This window comes from Saccoglossus kowalevskii, chromosome 1 (genome assembly GCF_978046115.1).
Source record: "Saccoglossus kowalevskii chromosome 1, keSacKowa6.1, whole genome shotgun sequence".
NCBI classification, from domain to species: domain Eukaryota; kingdom Metazoa; phylum Hemichordata; class Enteropneusta; family Harrimaniidae; genus Saccoglossus; species Saccoglossus kowalevskii.
Genome location: NC_140641.1, coordinates 37955523 through 37980499, shown reverse-complemented (window position 1 = coordinate 37980499; position 24977 = coordinate 37955523). Strand labels below are relative to the sequence as shown.

At 35.5% G+C, this 24977-nt stretch overlaps 2 protein-coding genes and 1 long non-coding RNA gene across 7 annotated transcripts in view; 1 reads left to right on the top strand and 2 right to left on the bottom strand.

Moving 5' to 3' along the window:
* LOC100376781 (tumor protein p53-inducible protein 11-like) overlaps window positions 1–1903 on the top strand; it is a 91575-nt gene extending 89672 nt beyond the window's left edge. For all 5 annotated transcript variants that reach the window (XM_085496234.1, XM_085496266.1, XM_078011026.2 and 2 more), the window contains exons 6-7: window positions 168–269; window positions 920–1903. In XM_085496234.1, coding sequence (XP_085352360.1) covers window positions 168–269; window positions 920–1092 — 275 coding nt within the window. In that variant the 3' untranslated portion in view covers window positions 1093–1903. The remainder of the gene's footprint in view (window positions 1–167; window positions 270–919) is intronic.
* A 10179-nt stretch (window positions 1904–12082) lies between these two features.
* On the bottom strand, window positions 12083–18303 carry LOC100376631 (ras-related and estrogen-regulated growth inhibitor-like). Its single transcript, XM_006819106.3, has 4 exons — window positions 18073–18303; window positions 14112–14168; window positions 13599–13672; window positions 12083–12637 (listed from the first exon to the last, which is right to left on the bottom strand). The coding sequence occupies exons 1-4, from the start codon at window positions 18197–18199 to the stop codon at window positions 12218–12220; spliced, it is 678 nt and encodes a 225-aa protein (XP_006819169.1). The 5' UTR covers window positions 18200–18303; the 3' UTR covers window positions 12083–12217.
* A 4489-nt stretch (window positions 18304–22792) lies between these two features.
* Window positions 22793–24617, bottom strand: LOC146750885 (uncharacterized). The gene is made up of 2 exons (XR_014928623.1): window positions 24505–24617; window positions 22793–23325 (listed from the first exon to the last, which is right to left on the bottom strand). It is a non-coding gene; the product is annotated as an uncharacterized LOC146750885 (long non-coding RNA).
* Window positions 24618–24977: the final 360 nt, after the last annotated feature.

Here is a 24977-nt window from a genome sequence, read left to right as displayed (position 1 = left end):
TTGATTGATTGATTGATTGATTGATTGATTGATTGATTGATTGTTTGTTTGATTGATTGATTGATTGATTGATTGATTGATTGAAAAGTGTTATATATTTGTTGTGATGTTATAATTGGTGCATTTTAGTTACTCATTCATGTTACAATTTATAAACTTCGTTGTAGGTTTTGCAATTATGACATGGAGCGTCGTTCATTCGGTAACAAAGCAGGTGATTCGTATGAGTCTAATGGCAGACATTATATACTTTACAATTCAGATTTTAGGTTGGTATTTAATTTATATATCATATCTCATAAATGACGTAACCATTCCGGATTTATAGAATGTGTGTGCATAAAAAAGTAATGCACATTCCTGTGGTGGAGAAAATAGAATGGATTTTGAAAATATTCAGATTTATTATTGAGAGATTCAAGATATTGTCAAATCGCCAAAACAAGTTTTGTTTATTCGGTTTTTGGAGATCGTTAGGTGAAACTGCTTACAAATACGAATCAGAATGAATACATTTGTTTGTTTGTTTCAACACAAGTAATCCGGCGTTCATTTCCGTGTGTTAATACGTAGTTTTTAATAGCAGCACGATAACATTATTTTACCATACATGTGACGAAGCCTTACTTATTTTGAAGTAATATGTATGATAATCATTGATATTGGCAATGAATTTTCTGAATTTTGGTCACATTGGGCAAATAACCTCCGATTATTTATTAGTAATAATTATTCTATACTTATAAAATTAATACGTAAAAGACACCCTATAGTAGGAATATACTTTGAATATTTGTCAGTATGGACATATGTAATGAATTATATATTTGCTTTAATTTTCAGAGAAACGTCTTAAACATTGAATAACTCTTGTTTGAAGACTGATTACATATTCATTATGTATGTGTTTTATTCACAGTAACTAGTTATACAATTTGGCAAGGAGACGGATTTACACTATGGAGCAAATTAGTCATGTTTGTTCGAATCGTCAGTCTTGTCATAACGCTTTTCTACTACATCTGCCTAACCGGAGTCAGAGGATTGAGACGAGTCAGGTCAGCAAGCGATTTGGATAAAAAACTCGAATAGCAGCATTGTGAAAAGTACCTATGTTCGCAGGCACTTCCACCTTTTTTGAGAAAAGAAATATGAGAATTGTGTTTTCAAAATTGTGTACCAAGTTTTGTAATCTACCTTCGTCGATGTGTCTGGGTTTTGTATTCATTCATATTCGTCACGTGACACTACTTGGCGCCGACATCGCGTGTTACCGCGGTGAACAAAACGGATCGAAGCATATCTGACCAATGTAACCTTTAATGTATATTTCATGTAATGCACCTCGTCTGGAGCAGATGATAAGCGTACTTGTTTGTGCGTGCGTTTGACTCTCGCGATTGTTCGCTGTCGCTAATGGAAAGACGGGTATTATTGAAAAAATGTTTTTCAAACAATGACCATATAGTTTATACAAGATGTTTGGTATTTAAACACGGCTGAGATGCAGTATATATTTTTCACGTAATATAGTAGGGTAAGGTATATGAAACATTTAGTATCTACTCGTGAATATTCCAGTAATTATTTTTTCAATTCAAATTCTGTAAAATGTAGTTATGGCCAATAATCCAGATATGTCTTTATTTCCGGGGATATCTATCAAACCCTTTTGGTGATTGAAAGTAAAATTGGATGGGAATCTTATTTTGTTTTGCTATGTTATTTAAATCTAGATATAAAACACTTTCCTTCCCTCCCTGTCATGTCAACGTTTTTTATGCGTTTTCACTTTGACACGTGCACGCTTCCTCTGTGATATTGGGTGCAATTGTAATAGAATGTTCAATAACGCTCACTGTAAATGTTAATAATGTATGCGAGAAATAAACGGATGTTTTCACTTTGGTGTACTTATTCATGTTTTATCGTGACAGTCAAATGATATGACACTGGCATCAGTTGGTTTTATAGAGTGATGTTACATGATATTATATGTTTATATGTTTTAAAATATCGTATTACAAATATAATGACTTTCATGCGGTAGTATATTGCACGAGGAATCGATTATACGCTATATATTGAATAATATAAATGATATTAGTATCATACACAATCACTATGTGTATATCTTCCCGCCATTTTTTTATTGGGAGTTATACCGCCTAATTGTTTAGTATTTTATCTGGAATGGTGTCGTCTTAATGTTAATCTGGGGTGATGGTTTATGTGGAGTGGTCCTGCCTAATTGTTTAGCTTCATAATGCAATTCGAGATGACCGAATGGTAGCCATTTAACTGAACATTCATCAAAATCACACAATTACACCAGTTCGGAACTGGATCTCATTTGTTTGTTGGCGGTTTGGATTTAAACTCGGTACATACATTAAACACAATGGGACCATGATGGAATTATCTTTTCTGAGTTCAAAATGGCCGACTGGCGGTCATTTTGTTTTAAAGAATGTAGTTCGACATGTATATACCTGATATACCTTGGCCGATCAAATTTAAACTTCATACATACATCTGGCATATTCACATACATATTCTGATTCACGATTGCCAAGAAGCAGCCATTTTATTGTCAAAAATGGATCTCATGTGTGCGTGTGATGGATTTTGTTAACATTTGGTACATTTATTGAACATAATGGGGCCGTGTTGGAATTCATTTTATTTTTTGGATTGAGTTCCAAATAGCCGACTGGCGGACATTTTGATTTAAATAATGCCGTATAGCCGATATGCTTGGACCAATCAATGCTAAATAAGATTATATAAGATTAATAATAAAAGTTATTGCCAATTACACATCATTCACTCTTGGTCAGATTTAAAGTTGCTATTATTTCTGTTGGTGAAAACCCATGGGAATTGTACGAACTATTATTCGAATCATTTCAAGCAACCAGTGGGCAAACTGGCAGCATACGATGGGAAATGCGAAGGGGAATTCTCGGAATACAGAAATACAAAAAACGATGCAACATTGTAAATATAAATATGTGAAAACTCTTAAAGTGATCCGGTATCATATCACAAGTACAGTGGCGGCGGCTCAGGGGCAGAAGGGGAGGTCGCTCCTCGAAAAACATGTTAAGGGGTGTCGCTCCTCTCAAAATCAAGCCGAAAATGCAAGAAATAGCTTTTTCAGAGGGATGGCGAGAGGAATGATTAGCAGATCTCACCCCTCCATGCAAAATTTCGTGCCGCCGCCTATGATTTATGAAATGCATATTAAACAGTGTGACGTCACACCTAGATCATAATGTGTTTACTTGTATGGTAAGTTACAGGAGCGACTCAGCGCCTTAGAATCTGAGGACTGTGCGGCACAGACCTACTTTATGTAGGCCTTAGAGGGCTGATTTCACTAATGATACGAACTGGCTTTCAAATCGACATGTTCCATTTGTTATTATTATAAGCAGAGTGTGCTTTCATTTTTTTAATGACACGTTCGGCTGATCCTGTTAGTTAACGCTGCATTGCAGACTGTGGGATGTAATGACTGCCCGTGGGCCATATTATGATAGCACGACACACATACTCAAAGGCTTGTAAGGATGGGAAATATAGGCTTGCTATTTCAAAATTATATTCCTAATCATGTTACATCAGGTTCCATACAGTGATACATATTACTCTCATTTGTTTTTACTCCGTTCGTGCCCACTGTTAGTTCACATTGTAGTTACAAGCAAATAAAAAGTGATAACAATATTGTAAATTCATTGGTGATGCTGTAAACGTCAAACCACCAGAGACGGAATATTCTCTTTGATCGAAAAAAAATATATGAATATGAACATGCTACTATTACAAACGCTCGGGTATTTTGAGAACAAGAAAATAAAACTCGACTAGTATAAAATGTATGTCCTCGGAATTAAGTATTCGAAGATTGAGATTGTAATGTGCTTAGACCAAGAGTCAGGTTGAGATTTGTTTGCTTCTATATGGCTAAAAGGTTGGATTTTTAGCTTCTCCAATAGTTCTGACATTGAGATCACACGTCTTATGTGTATCAATCAGTACCAACATTTTAAGTAACGTTTAGGTAATTACGTTAATATTTATTTTATTTTATACTGGTTATATATTACCTTGTATAGAGACGCCAGTAATTAATTAATAGTAAAATTGATTGTGAATCAATAGAACGTATCATATATAGGCGGACGTAAGATATATAGGCGGACAACACTTTCTAGGATTGCTGGAATATGGGTTATAGGGGGTTTATGCTAAACGTTTGAAGGGCATGGCCAAATACAGAATTGTGAAACGCTTTTTACAGCATTTATTTTGAATTTGTATCTAATATGAATTACTTAGTAAACATTTTGAGGTCTTTGACCTTACTAATACATATTTGAACAATGTAACCAATATCATGTCACTCTTTGCGCGGATATAAGGGTATTCATAAGTTATACGGCTAATCTGGGCGCCATTTTGGAATTTAAGGAGTAAAGTCACAGAAAAAATCGACACATTAAAATGAATCACTTCAAAGCACATTTCTCATAACATATACAAATTGGTCTTAGCATTCATGATAGTTTCAAATAAATTCCAAAAAAATGTACCATGATCTGGAATCTCTGTACAAGCTAATACCCCTAAATCTTATAAACAGTGTCCAATATAATATGATTCCAAAATGAAAATTAACGTAATTACGTTACTCAAAATGTTTACCGAGGTTGATGAACATAAAACTTGGTAATCTGGCAAATAATACTACCCTAACTCGCGGTCGTCAACGCAAGCCACGTGAATAAATTGATAAAAACACAAAATGTGAGGTGGGTTCTCCGCAATTATTACATTACTTCTATTTTCTTTAGTAATAACTATCGTTGTTGTAATCCTTTATGCATGTTGGTTTAGTAAGTGTGTCGTTATTTCTTTATTTTTTTGCTGTTATAATTACATCATTACTGTGCCGTTTGTGGTACGGAAGCAGATCTAGGTTGGAATGTCGTAAGATCGTGAAACCTTTAAATTGGAAATGCGATAATACATAATAGCTGTAAGCTTTTAGAAGAACCTTACAAAATACTACTCATTAGTTCAAATTGGTGACATCGTAAAATAGGACACTGTTGTTGGACTGTACTCATTACATAACATTATTTTGAATGCAAAGAATACAATCTGTCCTGGCTTTTTTATTTTCATATTTATACGTTTATGTGATAGTTTAGGGTACTGAGTTATTTGTATTTTTAAGTATTTTGTTAATCCTTTAAAATAATACGTCTTTATTCATAAAATTATTGGATTCTGGTGATGTCGTGTGGTTGTGTTAAATCAACATATTTAGCTACATAGTTGTTTTGTTTGTTTGGTTACAACCATTATTTTGGCCAATGGTCAACTGAGAGGTTAAATAAATTTAAATTGATATTAGTAGAATATACCGACTGGTCTAGTTTACTTGACAGTAACAAGTAGAATTTCGTGTGTAATATAAATGTAAAGAATCATTCTTCGCTTGTCCCATGTTTTTTCGTCGCTGCCTAACTTTCAGACGTTCTTAAAGTTGCATTTCCACTTTGCAAATAAGTAACCCCAATCTTCAAGGCAGAGTAGTTCTATTTATACGTATATATCTCTGCCACCACGCGATCTTATGCTCGTGGTTGATTGTTCGATGCATCACAGTGGTACAATTTTCAAAGACGCCAAACAAAACATTGCCATGCAGGTGTTCAATTTTCGAACCTAGCGAAAGCGTACGCGTTGTTTGCAGATTCTGGCTGTTTTCAAAGTGAGAGTCTCGTTGTTGTTTTTTTACTTTCCGCGACACAAACGGTGTTTGTCTGGCAATCGACAGGACGGTCAGTTTGATGAACCGAGTAACACCTTTGTAACCGTTATTCCGCGATGAAATTATTTTCTTTTGTAAATTATAACTATTTCACCCCTGACAGTGCATTTACGGAACAATCATTATCAGCTATCGATAAAATATTTTGAAACTTGTTTTCCAGTAGGAATAAATCAACACGATAGCCCTATAATAACAACAATACGCAAATGATACACGTAGTAAAAGTCTTGTGGTGTTTCACCACAAAATGGCGGTGTGTGGTGGCAGTGATACTTATGGTGATCTAACTGCAAGGAACTCTGGGAAGGAGATGAAGTAAACCGTCACTCCCATAAATATACTCAACTGATGCTTTTTGCAGAGACAAACAATTCTTCCTAACTCAGTGAGTGTATTGAGCAGTTTTTTGTATTATCTTTCCACAATCTCTATCACTTTATTTTGACCAATTAAAATCGTATAATAGTCGTTTACATTTTGAGAGACAATAATTCATATCTGACCTTCACGTTGTTCAGTTTAAGATAATTGATTTGATTATAAATTATCGTCATCTAATGAATTTTTAATCGAGTGATTACATCTGCATGGTCGTAATAAACTAATTACGTCATCAGATATTCAATGCAATTACCAACTTGCTTGGAGCTGTATCAGTAAGACGATATGGATGATATCATGGATATTGAGAATGCATATTTATTAAACTACATGTTTTATAAAGTGGGTCTAGTATTAACCGGTAAACAATGTTGTCAGCACTGTAAGAGTTCACACAATATATCAAGTATGTGATATTAAAGACAATAATTTCTTGCATTACATTAATAAGAATTTTAAATGTCATGTGAACTACAATTAGTATGTGTGACGTCATGTAATTGCATACGTCAGTGGCACCTTCAGGAGCTTTTCATTATTTATACACGTCCCTGAAGTTAGTTTGAGAAAGGTTGGCGCTTTATCATGCATGAATGTATTGCCTAGCCTTGTAGTGTCAGTACATTATTCATAGTAATATACAAACGTACGTCACTGAACTATTTAATTTCAGCGCCACGTGCGTATACAATTTCCTCTACATGAAATGATGCAGATATACACGTGGTAAATATCCATCAGTGTAAATCACGTTTTGGTGATGTATAACATTTGTCATTTTAACATGATGTTGTACATTTGTCTCTTAGAAAAAATCAAGAATGTTCCGACTAACTATATGAAAGCTCAGCAACCCAATAAACTGATGAAGCTACTGAAAGACAACATTCTCATCGCCAGGGTATTATGCACTGAAATTATTCAAAACCGCATGCCGTAGTGCTACACAAAAACGTAATACATTTACGTGATTTCCAATTCATGGTTAATTGTCGTTTTCCAGTGAATGATAATACATATTATCGATTTGAAGAAAATTACGAGTTCCACTTCCAGATTGTCGATGAAATGATGGCAATTACAATATAGTTCCTCGGCACGTATCATATTTGCCTGATTCACATTTAGCGTGCCTTAGGCCTACCTAAATTTAGCGTTTTCTTTCTATATTTACAATCAATTCGGTTTTTATCTGGGTTATTGTAAACTTATCAGTGGTGGTCAGATGGAAAGTCAATAAAAGTTTGCTAATGTCTCAAAGTGTCTGCAATCTTGTCATATGTGATACTGTCTATGAGGATTCATTGAATTTGGCAATCCTAAATATCAATCAATGCTCTTCATATGTTGGTAGTCTAAGTGACACGTCTCATGTAAGCCTTGTTGCAAATGTAAATGTATTTTGCATAATGTTTGTTATGTGAAAAATGAGCATGTATTTGTATTTGCTTTTTTTTTGTATGAAATAAAACCAAATCGGCAAAATCAATAAATGTAATCCCATCTTAATACTGAGTCGTGCTGCTATACAAATTATGGTGATTGACAATGTTACGCGTCATAAAAACTATATTTATCTTGATATTTTTGCATGAAAATAACCTCTAGAGCGAGAAACGAGGTGTTTTATATTTACTATTTGTAACGACTGGGGTTATCATTTGTCATATACATATTTCATTTATATACTGTCAATAATTGTAGTTCGAATCATTTAATAATATACGTATAATATACAAAACAAATATCATACAAACGAGTCGCGTTTGTTAACGTATTGTTTACTTTGCCGTGTATACGATTCCATTCCATAAATATATATTGGGGTTGCCGACTCATAATACATATCACTTCCAACATGTATGTTGCATTGGGAGCCAGTTGATATATATTGCACATTGTATTTTCTTATATTTCATTGACCTATCAATGAATTCCTCCGACAAACATTGATATGGCATATGCACTACTGTATTGGCCTATAACTAAGCTTTCAGATCGTATATAGGTTATTTTATTAGCATACTTAGTAACTTTTAGAGAATGTCTGAACCACAGATCAATTGTAATTCACTTTCCCTGTTACTAGCATAGTAAATACAACTTACTTTTATGGTATACACAATTTGAAGTACGCCCTCTTACGTTGTGTGTCTGGAATGGTGTAATATAGGTTTCACCAATGTAAATCCCTGTCATTTTGCTGAAAATAAATAGCAAACTTCAGAAATACCACATTTAATTTAAGTGCAGCATTATACCGCCTTAATTTGTCGATTTCAACATCAAATGGTATGGTGTATTTCAAATACCCTTTTACTGTAGCTCTATTGCCATGGAATGTGAAAACTATCGCGTTTCAGTCTAAGGTTTCTAACAGAAAATCAAACGTGATTATTCCTCATATTATTTGGAACGCGCAGTTTTAATCAAGAAATGCCTAAAATTGGTATGATGCTTTTACCCTGGTCACATACCCCCCCCCCCCTCCCAACAAACAATAATATGCAATACTATGTGTTTTTTTATAACCAATTATTCGAAAGTCGCACACATTGTTATGTCATTCACTTGATTGGTTACATATATTATTTCCCCTCTGGTCGTTGTCTTAATTATTCCTTGTTCTCAATCACATTAATATTGCGTGTCAAGGAACATTTAGTGCGGTAATAATTTAGTAAATTTGCCATTGCTATAATCTGTGTGACTATTTGGCATTTCATAATCGGAATCGACGTAATATGAACTCGTGGATAAATGTGTTTCCTTCAACGAATTGTTATATTGCACACGCAGACTTGTCATAATCTATATTAATGTGTCTAGTATACGTTTGGATGCACATGGATAGTCACGTTGTATTACCTTAATTACACTAATGTGTCTTGTGGGTAATTCTAGTGAGGCGTAAATACAACGTACATCAATACCACAATTTAATGTTACAACAGGAAAAACGAGTAAAAAAGTATGCTGATATAACAATGTATACATATTCTGGAAGCGGAAACGGCAGTTCATATGCCTTACCAATGTCTATGGGATTATCCGGTGGTCAATTTTTCCATTGTTTTTTTTTTTTTACTATTCCAACCATTGAAAACACTTAACAGATACGCGAAAGAATTGTGAAATGCGCGCGTTGTTCGAAAGGATTGTTTTTCTTTATATCTTTCTTTAGCTGTGTCCAAATAACTGCAGACATGCTATCGACAATTCTTGAACAGCCTTGACCTGCTGTAACTAGAAAACAAAGACATGGATACAAAGAATCGATATGCAGGTTTGCTCAAAACAACACTCCAGAATGAATAGAAACCTCATACAGCGTAAAATCACCTTCAGATTTCTTTGACCTACGACATATGTAATACCGTATTTAATTATATACAAGTGTTCAGATAATGTATAAGTCATTATGAATCGCGGATCATTTTTACTCATTTTCCTCTTTAACATAACTTGGACACAATTGAAGTACGCCCTCTTACGTTGTGTTTCTAAATGGTGTGATATATGTTTCACCACTGTAGGGCTCATACCACTAATTGAATTTCCATAGACGACAATGTTAACATATGACGAGATTGATATATGGAAATGACGAAGAAAGTTGAAAATATGGCTCAAAAATGGGAAATCAACATGCCAGTAATCAACCATATGAAAAAAACTAACATGTTGGCCAGTTCAAACTCTTGCAAATCTCAGGTAAACAAGACACACCTACTGTATTTGGATTGCACCAAGAGAAATCACTGGAAAAACACCAAGATTAGAACATCCGAATACACACAGAATAAACCCACAGGTACACAGCCGCTAAGTAGTAAACAAAAGACCACAAGTTGGTCTCACCTCTGACCCAGGTGATTACGCCCTTAAACAGGGAGCACCTGAGAAAAAAATATTTAAAAAATTTCATTGGTTCTTGCTAGGCATTTAAATTGTGCAGCCATTGGTTGATTAGTGGCATGAGACCTGTAAACCGCCGTACTAAATTCAAATAAAGTGTGGGACACAATAAAGACATCTCCAATACCCCTGGCTAACTACTGTGTTTCCCGGGCGTTGAAATAGAGAAGAGAGCGTGTATTGAGATATACTAATACATATAAACGACAGAGACGATAAAATATATTGGGTCTGTAAAATATAGTACTGAGCACTGGTGGGTATTGGATTCAAAATGTAACATTGAGTGAGTTTTATTTTCGTCATTACGCTGTGACGTAACCCCTCTCTGTATGATTGTCATTGGCTAACGTCTTCTTTTCCATGTGATTATATCAGTCAGACCGCTAATTCTTGTTTTGGTAATATATCGTGACATATGTATAAGATAATTACATTGGCAAATACCTGATACAAAACACGTTAACATCATGTATCGCAGTCAATATATGTCTATTTATTTATTTATAAAAAACGGAAACAGGTAAAACTATAGCATAAATATCTGAAAATTGACAAAAGAAAATCTCCTTAACAAAGACAAAGTGAGTATCATCCTAATAGAATTAATGGTTGCAGTCAGGGATTGCGTAATCTTATCAAAATAAGAAGTAGTGTAAGAACGTTTTGTTTCATATACGTTTTACCGGATATCCGCTTACATACATCTGACCAACTCCAACTCAACCAATCAGAGAACATTATTCATACATCGCGACGCACTTTTGTTTGAAAAACGTAGTCTGATTGGACGTTGGATAGATATCTTATTTTAATTAGATAAGGGATTCCTAACTATGTCTTTTTTACGAAATGGTGTTACATTATATGGCAGCAGTGAAGGATTGAACAAATATTAATAAATCATGCACACAGTCTCACGGATAAATACTCTGAATACATAATTGGAATAATCGCGATTGATTCGTCGGTGCGATTGGTTTCTACAAATACAGAGGGCGCCATTTTCTTTAGGTTTGTGCTTTTACACTATTTGTGAACGGTCGAAATTGAAAATACGTTTGCACTGTACCTACGTCACTATGACCACATTCGGGTGAGAGGTAAACAACTCATAACATGGGTGGCTCGCCCAGCTGCGAAGATTGAAAACAAATGTTCAAATCACGTGACAGGTCAAATATAACACGTGACATGATATCAAGGACGATGTGCATTTTAGATACTATGTTGCCAGTATAGTATAATTCTTCGGTAGCCTATAATGTGTATTTCCAATTTGCATAATTGTAGCTCCCACTTATAGTAGCGTGGTGGGACATCAAAGACGAAGAATAACCTCGTACAACATATAAAACAAGTCGACAATCCCCACTGTGTCAGCATTGAGAAACATTGAAAATTATTCAACGTCCTTTTCATAATTCAAAGTTTTTATCTCGATTCTGATTATAGCGAACTGGTTTTAAATGGGTTCTGAATCTAGCCACGAGAGCATTGCACCATTATATAATAATTTATTTGACTTTGATTTGGTCACTAGCATTTGTTTTAATTTAAGTTTCTTTGTGTTTAAGTCTGCAAGTACTGTGTTGAATTTGAACTTGTACTCTGAATCAGATATGCTAAAATGACAACTGCAGTCCCACGTCGAAATTTTATCAGGACGCGGGGAGGTACATTTCATTCGTCATATGTACGGTGAAATAATATTCACATGTGATTGGTTCACAGTATTTGATCACGTGATACAGCCTATTTTCCTCGTGCTCTGACAACAGTGGTCCAACAGAGCAGCATTTGTATTTAGACGTGATAATTGTGATGAATGTCTAATCGACAATTTGATGTCTAAACAACAAGTTCGTGCTAAATATTCACAATATGACCCACGTGACAGAAATGCATCTGTGTGAATTACGTCATATCATCATCTGATATGTTACCTCGATATGACCACGTCATTTAAGCGATATGTTCACAATGTAGCATTTTTTCACTCATGGTGTTAAAGATATAAATGTTCTTAAACTGGACGTTGGCGGCGACATATAACTAAGTTTTTCGTTATGTCCTGTGATTGCTGTTTATTTTGTTCAGCATCTTGTTAATCACTTGTTTAACCTGCTGAGATGAGCTTCGTCGTCGCTGTTTTCCTTCCAGGGCTTTTCTCCTTCGAACCTCCCGATACAGTTCGTGGAAGGCTTCTCGTATCTGTTCATCGCCGTCACATGCTGAGGTTTCAAAGAACGCACATGCAAGATCCGTAGCAAGTTTCTCCCCTTCCTCCGTGCTCACAACTCGTTCGTGCTCCAAGTCCGATTTGTTTGCGACAATTACCATGGAAACGTTCCTGTGCTTTTTAATTTCGTCGAGATAATCCTTTATATGTCCAACATCGACGAAGCTCTGTCGGTCATTCACACTGTATACGACAAGAAAACCATCTCCCCATCTCACGTGACCTTCTCTGTGAATGTTATTCTCCTGCGCATAAAATACAAAATATATATTTTGAAAATGGTACTCATTATTCGAATAATTAAAAATTTGAATTAAACTACTCCAAGACAGGCCATGTATCATGTACTAATATAGCTTGTGTCAATTATTTTCGATTACGTTTTTAATTTCAATTTAAAGGTAATCATCGCGCCACGTATGCACGAGATAATAGTATATGGGTCTCATATACACAATGATGGCGATTTTGACTGTTGCGCAGATCAAGGAGTACAAACTGAGACGTTACCATGCTTTAATTAGGTATTTTGGAAGGTATCGAAGGAGTCACTGGCGGTAATTAGTCCAACTCGCGCCCAGGTCAAAGAGCGCATTGGATTGTGGGAAAATCAATGTTTATCAACACAAATGTCACACATGCGCAGCGCGACGACTGCCGCCCTTTAAATTTTGCTTTATTGTCATATATTTTCTAAACTGCTCACTATTTGACAGCATTGGAAACTGCACATACACAACGAACTGAATTGTTCATATTATTTGGATTAGCAATAGACATAAAGAGTTCGGCTTCATTTCGCACATTTCATTTAAATAATTACAGTATTTCGTTTTAAAGTATCGACAGTCAGAAAATCTCTGATGATTTTATTTGTGATCAAAGCTTAATGAGCATATTACAATAAGTAACGTTTCCGAAGCTGCAATGAATTATGGCCATTCACATTAGATTACGGGAAATGTTGAGAACTGTCAAAAAAAAATTGAGCCTTTGTTCATACGGCCCATATTACTGAAACTGTCACATTTTCTGTAAGATATTGAGCAGCACGGAATCTCGGTGCCGTGGTTTAACTATGGTGATTTAATACTTGGTTTAAGTATTTGCCTTGTGTGAACCACACGTGAAACGAAATTTTCAAAGTCGTTATTTATTTGATACATAAAAACACTTATTTATTCTTAAATATCCATTAATATTCACCTGTCCAGCGGTATCTAGTATTTCCATGGTGATGGGCTCTTCGTCAATAGTCACCTGGTGTCTGTATGTAAATTCTAAAAAAAAAATACAATTTATGAACAACAAGATTATTTTCTGCCAGTCTCTTAAATAACAATCACATATTTCTTATCAAACAAAACATCGGTCCATAAAACAGATAAGACATGTAATAAAGGCGATATCTTGATTTTGACCTCCATTGACGCACTTTGACGTCACTTCCTATAATCAAAATTCCATCTGCAATATATTATTACTCGTTTTCATATTCCTCACCGGACGCACCTGGACGTAGAAATGTTATTCTCATGTGTGAACTTTTATAATGACGTAATGCTGACGCAGATTGTCGTCTTTTTTTGTGTTGCTCGGAGACAAACTATGGCGAAAACATGGTTGTATAACTTCGCATGATTAAGATCCTCTTTATCTTGCAATTGTTGTGTGAAGTGATCTTTTCAGAATGAATTGACTATACTGTTATTGACTTACCGAGTGTAGGGTCGTATTCCCAAATAAATCTCCTCGTGAGAAACCTGACAACCGTGGCTGCAAAACCAAAAAAAAAAAAGATAAGAAACAATTTATTATATACATTTGGCACATTAATTTCTATACCATATATCATGCGGTCGATATGTCAAGATTATTCCGATTAATCACGTAATCATATTTCAAGGACATCCACAAGTCGTGTGCACCAACTCCCAATCCCTCCCACCATCAGTCGGAACCCCACTCTCCAGGAAGGAATAGTTGGTACATGCCATTTGAATCAGTCGCATTTTGAGGCATTTTATGGCTTATTGTGTTGATTTATCTATTATCGCGCAAATTTATTCTTTTGAATTGGCCTTTTCACGTGCTGAAATCGCCCATTTTGTTATCTTGATAAAATGTGAGTGTGTAATTTAAAGGTAATAAACTGAGCAAGTAAAAGTGTCGACAAAATGGCTTACGTAGATTACCTAACGGGGCATGCAGTGTGTGGGTGAGAAATTGTGAAGCGAGTGCAATCAAACAATTGCGAATGAATGGCAAGTTTGCTATTCTACTTTGTGTAATTTGGAATGGAATGAATCCATTTATGTTACGTGCCGACACGTATTATACGAAAATACGCAAGTGGGGTTATAGTCCCTATATATACGAAACAAATATTTAGTGGCAGGGGTAGCTTCGCGCCAAGGTCATTAAACAGGTATTTAGCGATTTATAAAGTTATTGCTCAATAAATTATAGCCTTCATAGTGTTTTATCAGCTATAAACTGTATTAACCTTGCAGCGTCTGATAAGGCTAAGTGGATATCGGGAATCACTAGTACTACTCGATACAGAGCTATTTTCATATTTAAATGTCTTAAAACATGTACAATTAAACAAGAAAGTAGACTGTAGAAAACATTTGTAGATCGTAAAAGTAGGCCCTTAACGGCGCCTACTGCCACTGACACAATCCATATGTTTACGATTGTTATAGCAAAGCTCACGTACTCCCAACGAGCGTCAACCATTTAATTTATTTCGTTAACGTCTCGACAGACTGTGTTAGCCTCGCACATAGATCGTAAGGAGTGTGTTTTATTGTGCTTTTACTGTCAGGCCACTCGAACTCACGACTCCCTTAGTTTGCTTTAGCGTAACTTTACCCTACTGCAAAAGATACATCATGATATTATACTCGACGTAGAAGTTGTTCGTTTACTGTGGATATTTTCCGGTCAATAATTTCAGATTCCGCTGTTTCACACTCTTGCGCACATGTTGTATGCACCATTATGACTTGACAGTCTGTTTTTTTGAAAGTTTATTTCTGGTTCAATAATGCATGTTTGTGATAGGGTGATATGTTTTTGATGACCTAATTCATAACGCTGACCTCAGATAAAATGTTACATGTTTAGTGAACTCCAAATACGACAAAATGATAAAGCGTTATTTCATTTCAATATACGGCATTACTAAACGTTGATATCCTCAGTGAACAACATAATGGAATTTATAAGCAGGCTTCTATCTTAAAAATGTATGGGAGTGCAGGTGGACTGGCAGACTGTGTATTTAGGTCAAGGTGTCATGCTACAACAACGTTGAAACATCGGTTTGAAATTCGACTGGTTACTGTAGAAGATGTTATCATTGGAATCAGATGAAACACAAAAATAAACTGATTTTATTTTTGGTATATTTGCTCGTATATTCGGTGGCCTTGAATCAAGTCAAGTTATTTTCATAAGTGTCCACTATGCCACTGATGAAATATACAAGTAAGCCCTGATGAAGCTACACATGCGTTAAAAGTGGTATGCCACCCTCGTTTATTTATTATGTAACACAGTCTTTAGCGACTTCAAAACAAATTCATCAAAACTGTTTATTTTGTAACTTGAATGCGCAGAATTTGTTGAAACGGAAATAAAAACAACCTTGATCTAAAGCAGATTTTTAGGAAATCAATAAATCATCATTATTACTGTGTCAAAACTATTTACAGATTCTTAAATATACAACATATAGTATACTAACAACTGGCAGAGACGATAGAAAGCGGCATATATTGAATGCAGTTGAGTCCGCATTCGGTTAATTGTAAAGCGGTGTTAACAGTACATTGAAACACGCACGCAGAACATCTTTTTTAAACTTATTCTTAAATTATGCTTCTCTGGATGTTTGACCAGTACAGCGCTAATTTAATATGTATCCGATGTATCTTGGGATCATTATTGGTTTTGTGTGTTATGCAAGATTCTTCTAATAGTGACGTCATATTGGTATTCTATCTCGTAATTTTAGATGATTCCACGGGACAACGCATTGTCCAATCACTGCACAATTTCAATGGTATCACACAGTTCCTTTTTTATGGTAACTCTGATAGGAGTAACGTTCCTGTGCTCATAGAAAATACTGACAATAATAATCGTCTACCGGGCTCGACTCGGCTGTAATTTTGAACAGCATTATGCATACCATGCTAAGCTCTGAACATGGTAATTTCTAGCGATGTCGATGTAGCAATTATACATGCCGCGAATTCAAAGCATTTTTTATTCACGTCATATAGATTGCTTGCTGGGTTTTTGTCAACGTTCGTGATCGACAATATGGGAATCCGTACAAGCGGACATGATTTAATTGATTTAACTAAATAATACTCCAGTTGTAATTACAGAAACGAAATATTTCACAGCCTGTAACAAAAGACGACGTATCGCGTATTTGTTACTGCATCTAAGAGACACGACATACCAGTACGTGAACCGCACCGTAAAACGAAATGATGTACGACGCCTGTGTTTCTAAAAATATAATGTTCGGCATGTTTGTGTTTTTCAGTGTTGTTTTATCATTTTATTTATTTCACATTGATATCCTGAAACACATAATAGATATATAATTAGCTAATGATATGGATATGTCCTGAGATTACATGGGGCGCATCAGTCAAGTTCAATAATACTGACATGCGTTCAACTTGACCTTTAGTTGTGTACGGTATGGATGTCTCACATCGCGTCTGACTGTCTCAATATGTACATGTATTTTTATCACTATACAAGTGCCTGTTTATAGAGCAAAATGGGAATGCAATATGATTGATGAAGTGGACGTTGCTGAAGGGGGCGTTGAGGTCGATACGACCTTTGAACAATATTTGCCAGAGCATATTACATTACGGGATTTTGAATTTTCTATGAAACGTGACGATTGGGTGTCGTGCCTGCGTAATAGTGTACAATGTGAATGTATCTAATTATGACATTATTCTCTTTCATATTATTTTCAGTGTATGCTTGCGAGTTTGTGTCCGAGGTTTCTACTAAAAATGAATGTCGTGATTCGATATTCGTGCAATTATTTCAACTGAGTTAGTAATTATCTTGATTCGTCTAAGAATGTTCTGAACCGATAAAAAAATAATCAAAACAACATGTTTTGGCCTCACAGCCTGAAAAGAATGTTTTGTAATCATTTTTTCGAAATGTCCAATATTGTTTGGTAAACTTTAAAAGGAGTCGCTGACAATAGACCTACTGTACATTGGCGGCATATATAGGGGATATTCGTGAAAAATAGCTATCTCTAGTCGCCGAATCCCCGGAATATCTGTAGACTTGCATCCAGCTCACAGTTTTGTTTTTTTTTTGTTTTTTGTTTATATTTTTTATAAATATATTTTACAAACAAACAAACAGAGACTGTATGCAAGTCTGGGCCATATTGTGTTCTTATATATACTACACAAACACGACACACAGTTCTGTAGTTGAAAGAGTACATGTACATATACGGGCAATGGTCTGTGCACTAAATTCAGTGCATATAGCTACAGGTGAATCCCAACCCATGGTTAATTGATATCTCACTGATAAAACATTCTCAACACAAAGTACCAGTACCCTCTCAGGAAAAAACCGTCTGAACTAAAAAAAAACATGATATCCTTACCAGATTTGCCGACAGCTGTCCTTCCCAGCACCACGAGCTTAACTTCGCCATGTTTCCCGTTCGTCGGCGGAGATCTCTGTAGGCTCATGTCTCTTATATTATTGTTGGGTTCTTTCAACCGTCCCATGGGTAAATTTAACTCCCCCGTCAAAAGCACTGAGTACGGGTGGTTTGAGGAGTCTTTGGAAGGTCGGACGTTAAACAACTGCCGGTAGGATAAAAAACAGACCAATCGTTCTCAGAACAAACTCCGTCAGCGTGTTCATCTGTTCAAAGGTTTAGATCGGTTGTTGGTAGTCAGTCTGTGAGTGGCACATCAACAGATATGGGGTCGATAGCCTGCTAACTGCAGGCCAAATGGGCCAAATAAAGATAAGTCTTGCACCTCGGGGTGAAGATGTCTCACTGGCGGGAAATTGATACTCTTCTTTCAACTTCTATGCCTATAATTACAAAAACCTTCACAGCTTCATCCTGACTGGGTGCACCACTTCACAGTAGCTGTAAAAACAGAAGTTCACAGACGAAAAAACATGAAATATACTTCGATTGGCAGACGACAGACGTGTGGTGAATTAATTATGAAAATGGCGCCAACATATACCAGCTAGACGTGATTGTCCAAATTCGAATGACATTACAATCCAAACGTTATTATCAACAACGTCTCGTCTATTAATATATTATACGGGTTGTTCAGTGTTTCCAAAGAATGTGACTTGATTGTGTAATTACATGCGTGAAATCGATAAAGTATATGGCCAATTTGTCTGGCAAACCAACGTATTTATGAATGGGCTCCCTATAAATTATACAGCATAATGAGCTCTACGGGTCTCCCAACAATGGACACAACTGTACTGTCTACCCAATACTAGCAATTCTTAACACGGTTACTAACGATCATTTCTGAAATAGATATCCAGATGTTTTGAGTGTATAACTTCGAGCACTTCAAGTCGGATCATAAGGGCACAGAGCAATCTTTTCGTCATCATGCGGTTCTTTCGTTGTCGACCATTTGCCGTTATTTAGGAACGTAGCTCACATAACGATTAAACATTTGTCCCTCGCGCCAACGCCAAACGTCGAATATACGCGAGAGTATAGACTCGAATATACACGAATAGTACTAACTCTATTGATATTTACTGCATGGAGTGTTTAAGGATTTTGTAAGTTTGGGGTTAAAATCGGTTAATTTCAGTTTGAGCACCCGTAACTAACATTAAATGTTCGAAGCAAATAATACCGCCGAAATGGAAGGATGTATGTGCACTGGTCGATGAAATGAATGCCTCTAGAGACAAAAGTAACTCACCGAAGTTAACAAACTCCGCCAGTGATTGTCTGAGAGAACTACTATCTTGAAGTGACTGGCGAATTAGTATCAATTACCGAGCCACGATAAACAACCATTTTATATTGTATCCCAGACGCAATGATAAGTCGTCGAATGTTAGTACCCTTGCTTATATACGGTGTAAACACTCGACGCAAAATATGTACGGGACTTCCTGACCTACAATAAATTTTATTACTAACAGATAAGGAGGTCTGAAATAATGTGATTGAAAGTGGAAATTAGTTTTATGAGTTATTGTTATAATAATTCGTAATTATATTTTTATTTAATTTTCATATATATATTTTTTTATTTTACCAAAGTTAAGATGGTTTGTTTTAGACCTGGAAGCTATGGGATGGTTTGAATATATTGTATATTATGGCAAAATTATGCTTACCTTTTCCAACGTTAGAACACACAGCTAATGTCACTTGTAGCAACCGCGTGGCTCTGAATAAATAAACAAACAAATAAATAAATAAATAAAGAAAAATCCGGTTATAATTTGTGAAAAGCGAAACGCGTGGTGCCAGTAAAGTCATCTGTGTATATACCGTAGCATGTTTAGCATGGCGATAACATACACATTTGGGTTGTGCTGATCTAAACGACGGGCTTGTGTATTGCCACCATAGATGGCGCTACTACCGTGCCGCTCGATTCGATTGTACATAGGGCCTCCACATGGGTAAAAAATAATATGGCTTCTTCCCACTTCACTTTTTATGGGTTTCTGCAGTTTCACTCTTCACATTTTATAAAAAAAAATCAATTCACTTCATTTTTTATAACATAAATATTCTTCACTTCACTTTATATAAGCATTCAATTATTGTACTAATTAATATTACTCAGTAACTAGAAACTTTGCATTTCAGATACAATGATTTATTTCATTACAGATGTTATCAGGGTGAACAATTTTCATACTAATAAAGCACTATAGATAGTACTGCTGTTTCTGTTAGTCCCCGATTTGAATTATCAGTAGTCAAAAAAACGGCATATACAATATACCTTCTGTGCATCCAGTCATAACTCAGCTATATATTGTTTTTTGTCATCTTAAGCACATACATCTCATATTGAGGAAATGATGCATGTGCAGGAGTTCATGATTGGACCAAAGATATGTGACTACATGTATTTCATTTGTATGACTGCTGGTAAATGAGAAGCATATTATAAACTCTTTCCCTGCAAATAGACTAGTAATATCATCTTTAAAGTTCGGAAACAAATGCATACAATAGACATTTATCATGATGCAATCATTTATTGTTTATTTATTTATCAATTATATATATAATTGTTTACATAAACAACATTTTTCATGTTACTTTCTGTTTTAAAGCAGGATGAAATGTTGTAAACATAGAGACACTATTATAGCCATGCCGTAGTTGATTGATATTCTGAGTTGGCAAGTAATACTATCAATAATCATTAATATTTATAAAAAATTTCAAAACAAGAATATGATAGTGCAATAAACTAATTCAGTGACATGACAAGCTTAAATCGGTAGAAATATCCTGGAGTCATGTTACAGAAGAAGAAACTTGAAACTGACCTACTCAACTGCAAGTTTCAACACTTGATACTGTTTTATAATTTTGTGTCCCCAGGGAATTACATTTGTAGTCTACATGTATTTATATCTGAGGTTGACCAAAATTGTTTTTGACAATATATTCCCCAAATATACATGTTTGAAAGCCCAATTTATAATCAGATGCTCAATAAGAGCTATCACTCTCAAATACATTGCATCAAATCTTTTACTGTAGTTAAGCTCACACAAGTCCTAAATATCAATTTTGACAAAAACTGACAAAAAACGCACCAAAAATACATATTTCAAAGCCCAAATTTTAATCAGCACTGAATCTCATGTGGCTTTATAAGATATATTACTCTCAAATACACTGCATCAAAACCTTTCATGTAATCAAGCTCACAAAGGTACAAAATATTAATTTTGACCAAAAATGACAAAAAAACACCAAAAATATATGTTTCAAAGTCCAAATTAAAAAAAAAACATATCATAAAAACTTGTTGTGTAATTGGGCTCACCAAGGAGTACTTAAGGTAGCGAGAGGGTAAAAACTAGAAAAAAACATTATATTGTGTACTTTATCTTTGGTCCAAATTTACTGTGCGCAATGCATTTGGTGCGTAATTTAAGTTTATTCCCAAAAAATGTAGTTGGTAGTAAACATAAATGAAAGTGACCTGGGCTCATATTATAGTCAGCCCGCAGAGTGGTTTGAAGAAGAGCCTGTCGACAGTTACAACAAAAGTTCTGAGTGATTGTCACGGTGACACCGACAGTTCAGACAACGACGGCATCGAGATAGAAATCCTAGATACAGACACTGGTTAATGGTAGAATTACAGTCTGTAAATAAAATTGGCAGTGAAATATTGATGTGTCATTATTGTAAAAAGGGGAATGTCGTTTTGGCTGCAAACACGAACATCCACCATGGCTGGGGGAGCCATTTTTACTATAAGTGCATGAATCCAAAATGCAACTCTATGACTGACATTTTTCCCGGCGTCAAAAAGGAGTGGACATTTCTTTTGATGTAAATCGTAAGTTGGTGATCGCAGCTCATGGCATTGGAAAGGGTCATTGCGCAATGCGTAAATTTAGTAGTTACATGGAATTACCGCCTCCTCTGTCTGGAACCACTCTTCAATACTATCCCGCTAGTGGTTCTCTGTGAGCATGGCCAACGCTACATTTCGTTTTTCATCAGGAGGAAAAAACAGTGCTGACTTGGAAATAATTGATTATAACGAATCCGATAAGAGTACACTCTCCATAGGCAGAAAGATATGCAAACATATCTGTACTTAAAGGCATGTATATCCCGTAAGTAAATATATGCTGTCATGATGGCCCGCCCTGTATTTAGAGAACCGATTGTACAGTTGACGCTGTTTAACATAACAACGGGCTTGACAAAATAATTGCGCGGTACGCCATTTTGTTCAAGTTACCACACACTTTTAAGAAACAACCAACCATGTTTTCACGATATAACTGTCCTCGCAGATCTGATACTTGTATATTTATAAAGTATGATGGGAATGGTAAGCATTTGGTAATTACTTAGCTGTTTATAAGTGGCCAAATTCGAAGAAACATTTTATTGAGTTTTTATGGAAACTAATTTTTGACTATCATAACTATTGAAGATGTCATCTTTTAACACTTTTCTCTGAGCGAACGATGTACAAATTCCACAATCTATTCGCCACAAAATGGGCTCAAATATGATGTCTCATGGATGTTTATGTGAGCCCTTGATGTTGAGTTACGGCCTTGAGAACATGAAAATTTAGTATATAAAGTTCAACAGATTTTATCTCCAGAACTATGAGGCACATAAAAATTTCGAGACGAATTTTCAAAGATCATTATCTTATAAAGCAACAGTGAGAAACATAGAAAAAAGGAACACCAAGAAACGGCCAATCCCGCAAAAAAACTCTATATTTAGGAGGTTCACGGGACATACATGATCGTATTCTGCTATATCTCAGCTTTCTGAAAACATATACATTGCCATAACTACATGCTTAGTAACTGGCGAGGAAAGTCCTAATCTCAATTAAACTATAACTTGTATTTCCCTTCTCACTACCTTAAAACTTTGGAACCACCTATTTAAAATATAATCTACAAATGGTCACAAGATGTAAATAACTGGTTATTAGACAGACAATATATAGCACAATAGGAACACAATGTTTCGGTTTCTACAGCTGTATTTTATGGCTTGCAAGAGAGGACCTTGAACTGTGCTGGCTGTGCTTGTGACTCCTATGGTGGTGGTGTTTCTTTTTTCTTCCTCCTACTTCTTTGGTTATTTTCTTCATCCATACTTAGCCTGAAATTACACATTATATGTATTAATATAATGTTACAGTCCCCTGTCCAATATTGGGAAACTTTTAATACACTCCTTATGCACGCTCTTGTTGACTGAAATAAATATTTGATGGCTGAAAAATACCACCTAAAAGTGCACAGATCATCACCAAAACATCACCTGAGTGTGTAAATAAGTTGTCTTAGTTAGTACATGCATATCCAAATACGAGACAAAACATCATTTTCACCTCAATGTTTGCCTCAAAAGACCCCCCTAACTTTCCCCCCAATCATATGTAATGCACAAGGCAAAAAGAACAAAAATTGCTTGTTTTCGGTAAACCTACCTAACCATATTTTCGAGCAAATCCAAACACTTATTTTAGGCAAATTAGCAGTTTTTTTTTTTATTTTATGCAAATTAGCTATGCTCATTCCGACAGAGCTGTGATTAATTTTAATTAATTTTACTGTCTATTTACTGCCTACTGTCTATTGACTTTGTCATTTTGTAAAAATCTATCATTAAAACCAACTTGGATTTGAAGTTCGACTATGATTATACATTATTACGATTATTGTATTAATCACCAAAGAGTGCAATGAAAAACAAATTAAAATGAAAACCCTACCTAATTACCCAGTTGTCATGGCATTGTATACTGTATTAAACCCATGGCCAGATGGCATTATTCAGTGACAAGCGTTTATTTCATATGGCCAAACATGAATTTCACGGTAAACAGAAACACAACCGGTCATTTGGGATGTCTGCAAACTGTAATGTAACCGTATAACATGCAAGCTGATTCGTTCTGTGATGCCAAGGATGAAAATAACGACCAATCACAGTGGGCGATTTGTACAACACGGATAGCAGGCAGTTTTGCTTTTCACCTCTCCATCATTCATGCATCGGCCATGTGGGGCAGTCATGTTGCCTATGATTATGGATGTCGTCGCCAGTGAGCTCTACTAAACAGTGGGGGAACAACTGTAATCATTTGTACCATAAACGTTCGGCATATTTGTTTTTAAAGACCGTTAAAGCAGTGTTTATTTTTTTGGTCAGGCGATCGATTTTTCTCTCGCCCGATTTGCCAAATCACAGGCCCTGTCCAGTTTTACAGACCAACTCAAACACATGGCTGAGGAAATAAACAGCAAAAAGGGTAAACAAAATCAGTAAACTAACCTTTTTATGCGTAGTTATGCAGTACTGTCAGTGCTCGTCAGTCGTTCCGAGCACCAGCTCGTCTGCAAAATTGTTCCGTTTTAGACTTAACAGACATGCGCAATCGCATTAGACGTCAGAGCTTCTTCATTACATGCATTCTGATTGGTGTAGGGTACTTGACCGTCATTTGACAAGCGAATAAAGATGCGGGTAACATATTACGCTTTTAGTCCCTTTTATTACCAAGCAAGATTTTGTTGTGCAAGAATCAGCGAAGCCGGCGATGTTCGGCAATATATGCCATGTATGATATTTGTATCGCGTCCATATTTATAAGAAATTCACTTCAGTTTCCTAATTTTATAAAATAATCACATCGATATTCACTTTCTATAACTCAAACAGGTCACTTTTACAATTTTTATAAGATTTTCACTTCGTTTTTTTACAGTTTTTAAAAAGCATCACTTCGATTTTTACACCTTTTAAAA

Excerpts from the sequence above, each read along its gene's own strand:
- LOC100376631 (XM_006819106.3), bottom strand. The coding sequence starts at position 18,199 with ATGGGACGGTTGAAAGAACCCAACAATAATATAAGAGACATGAGCCTA. Across the intron at positions 14,169-18,072 it reads GACAGCTGTCGGCAAATCTG|CCACGGTTGTCAGGTTTCTC; the intron begins GTAAGGATATCA and ends TTGGTTTTGCAG. Across the intron at positions 13,673-14,111 it reads GGAATACGACCCTACACTCG|AATTTACATACAGACACCAG; the intron begins GTAAGTCAATAA and ends TTTTTTTTTTAG.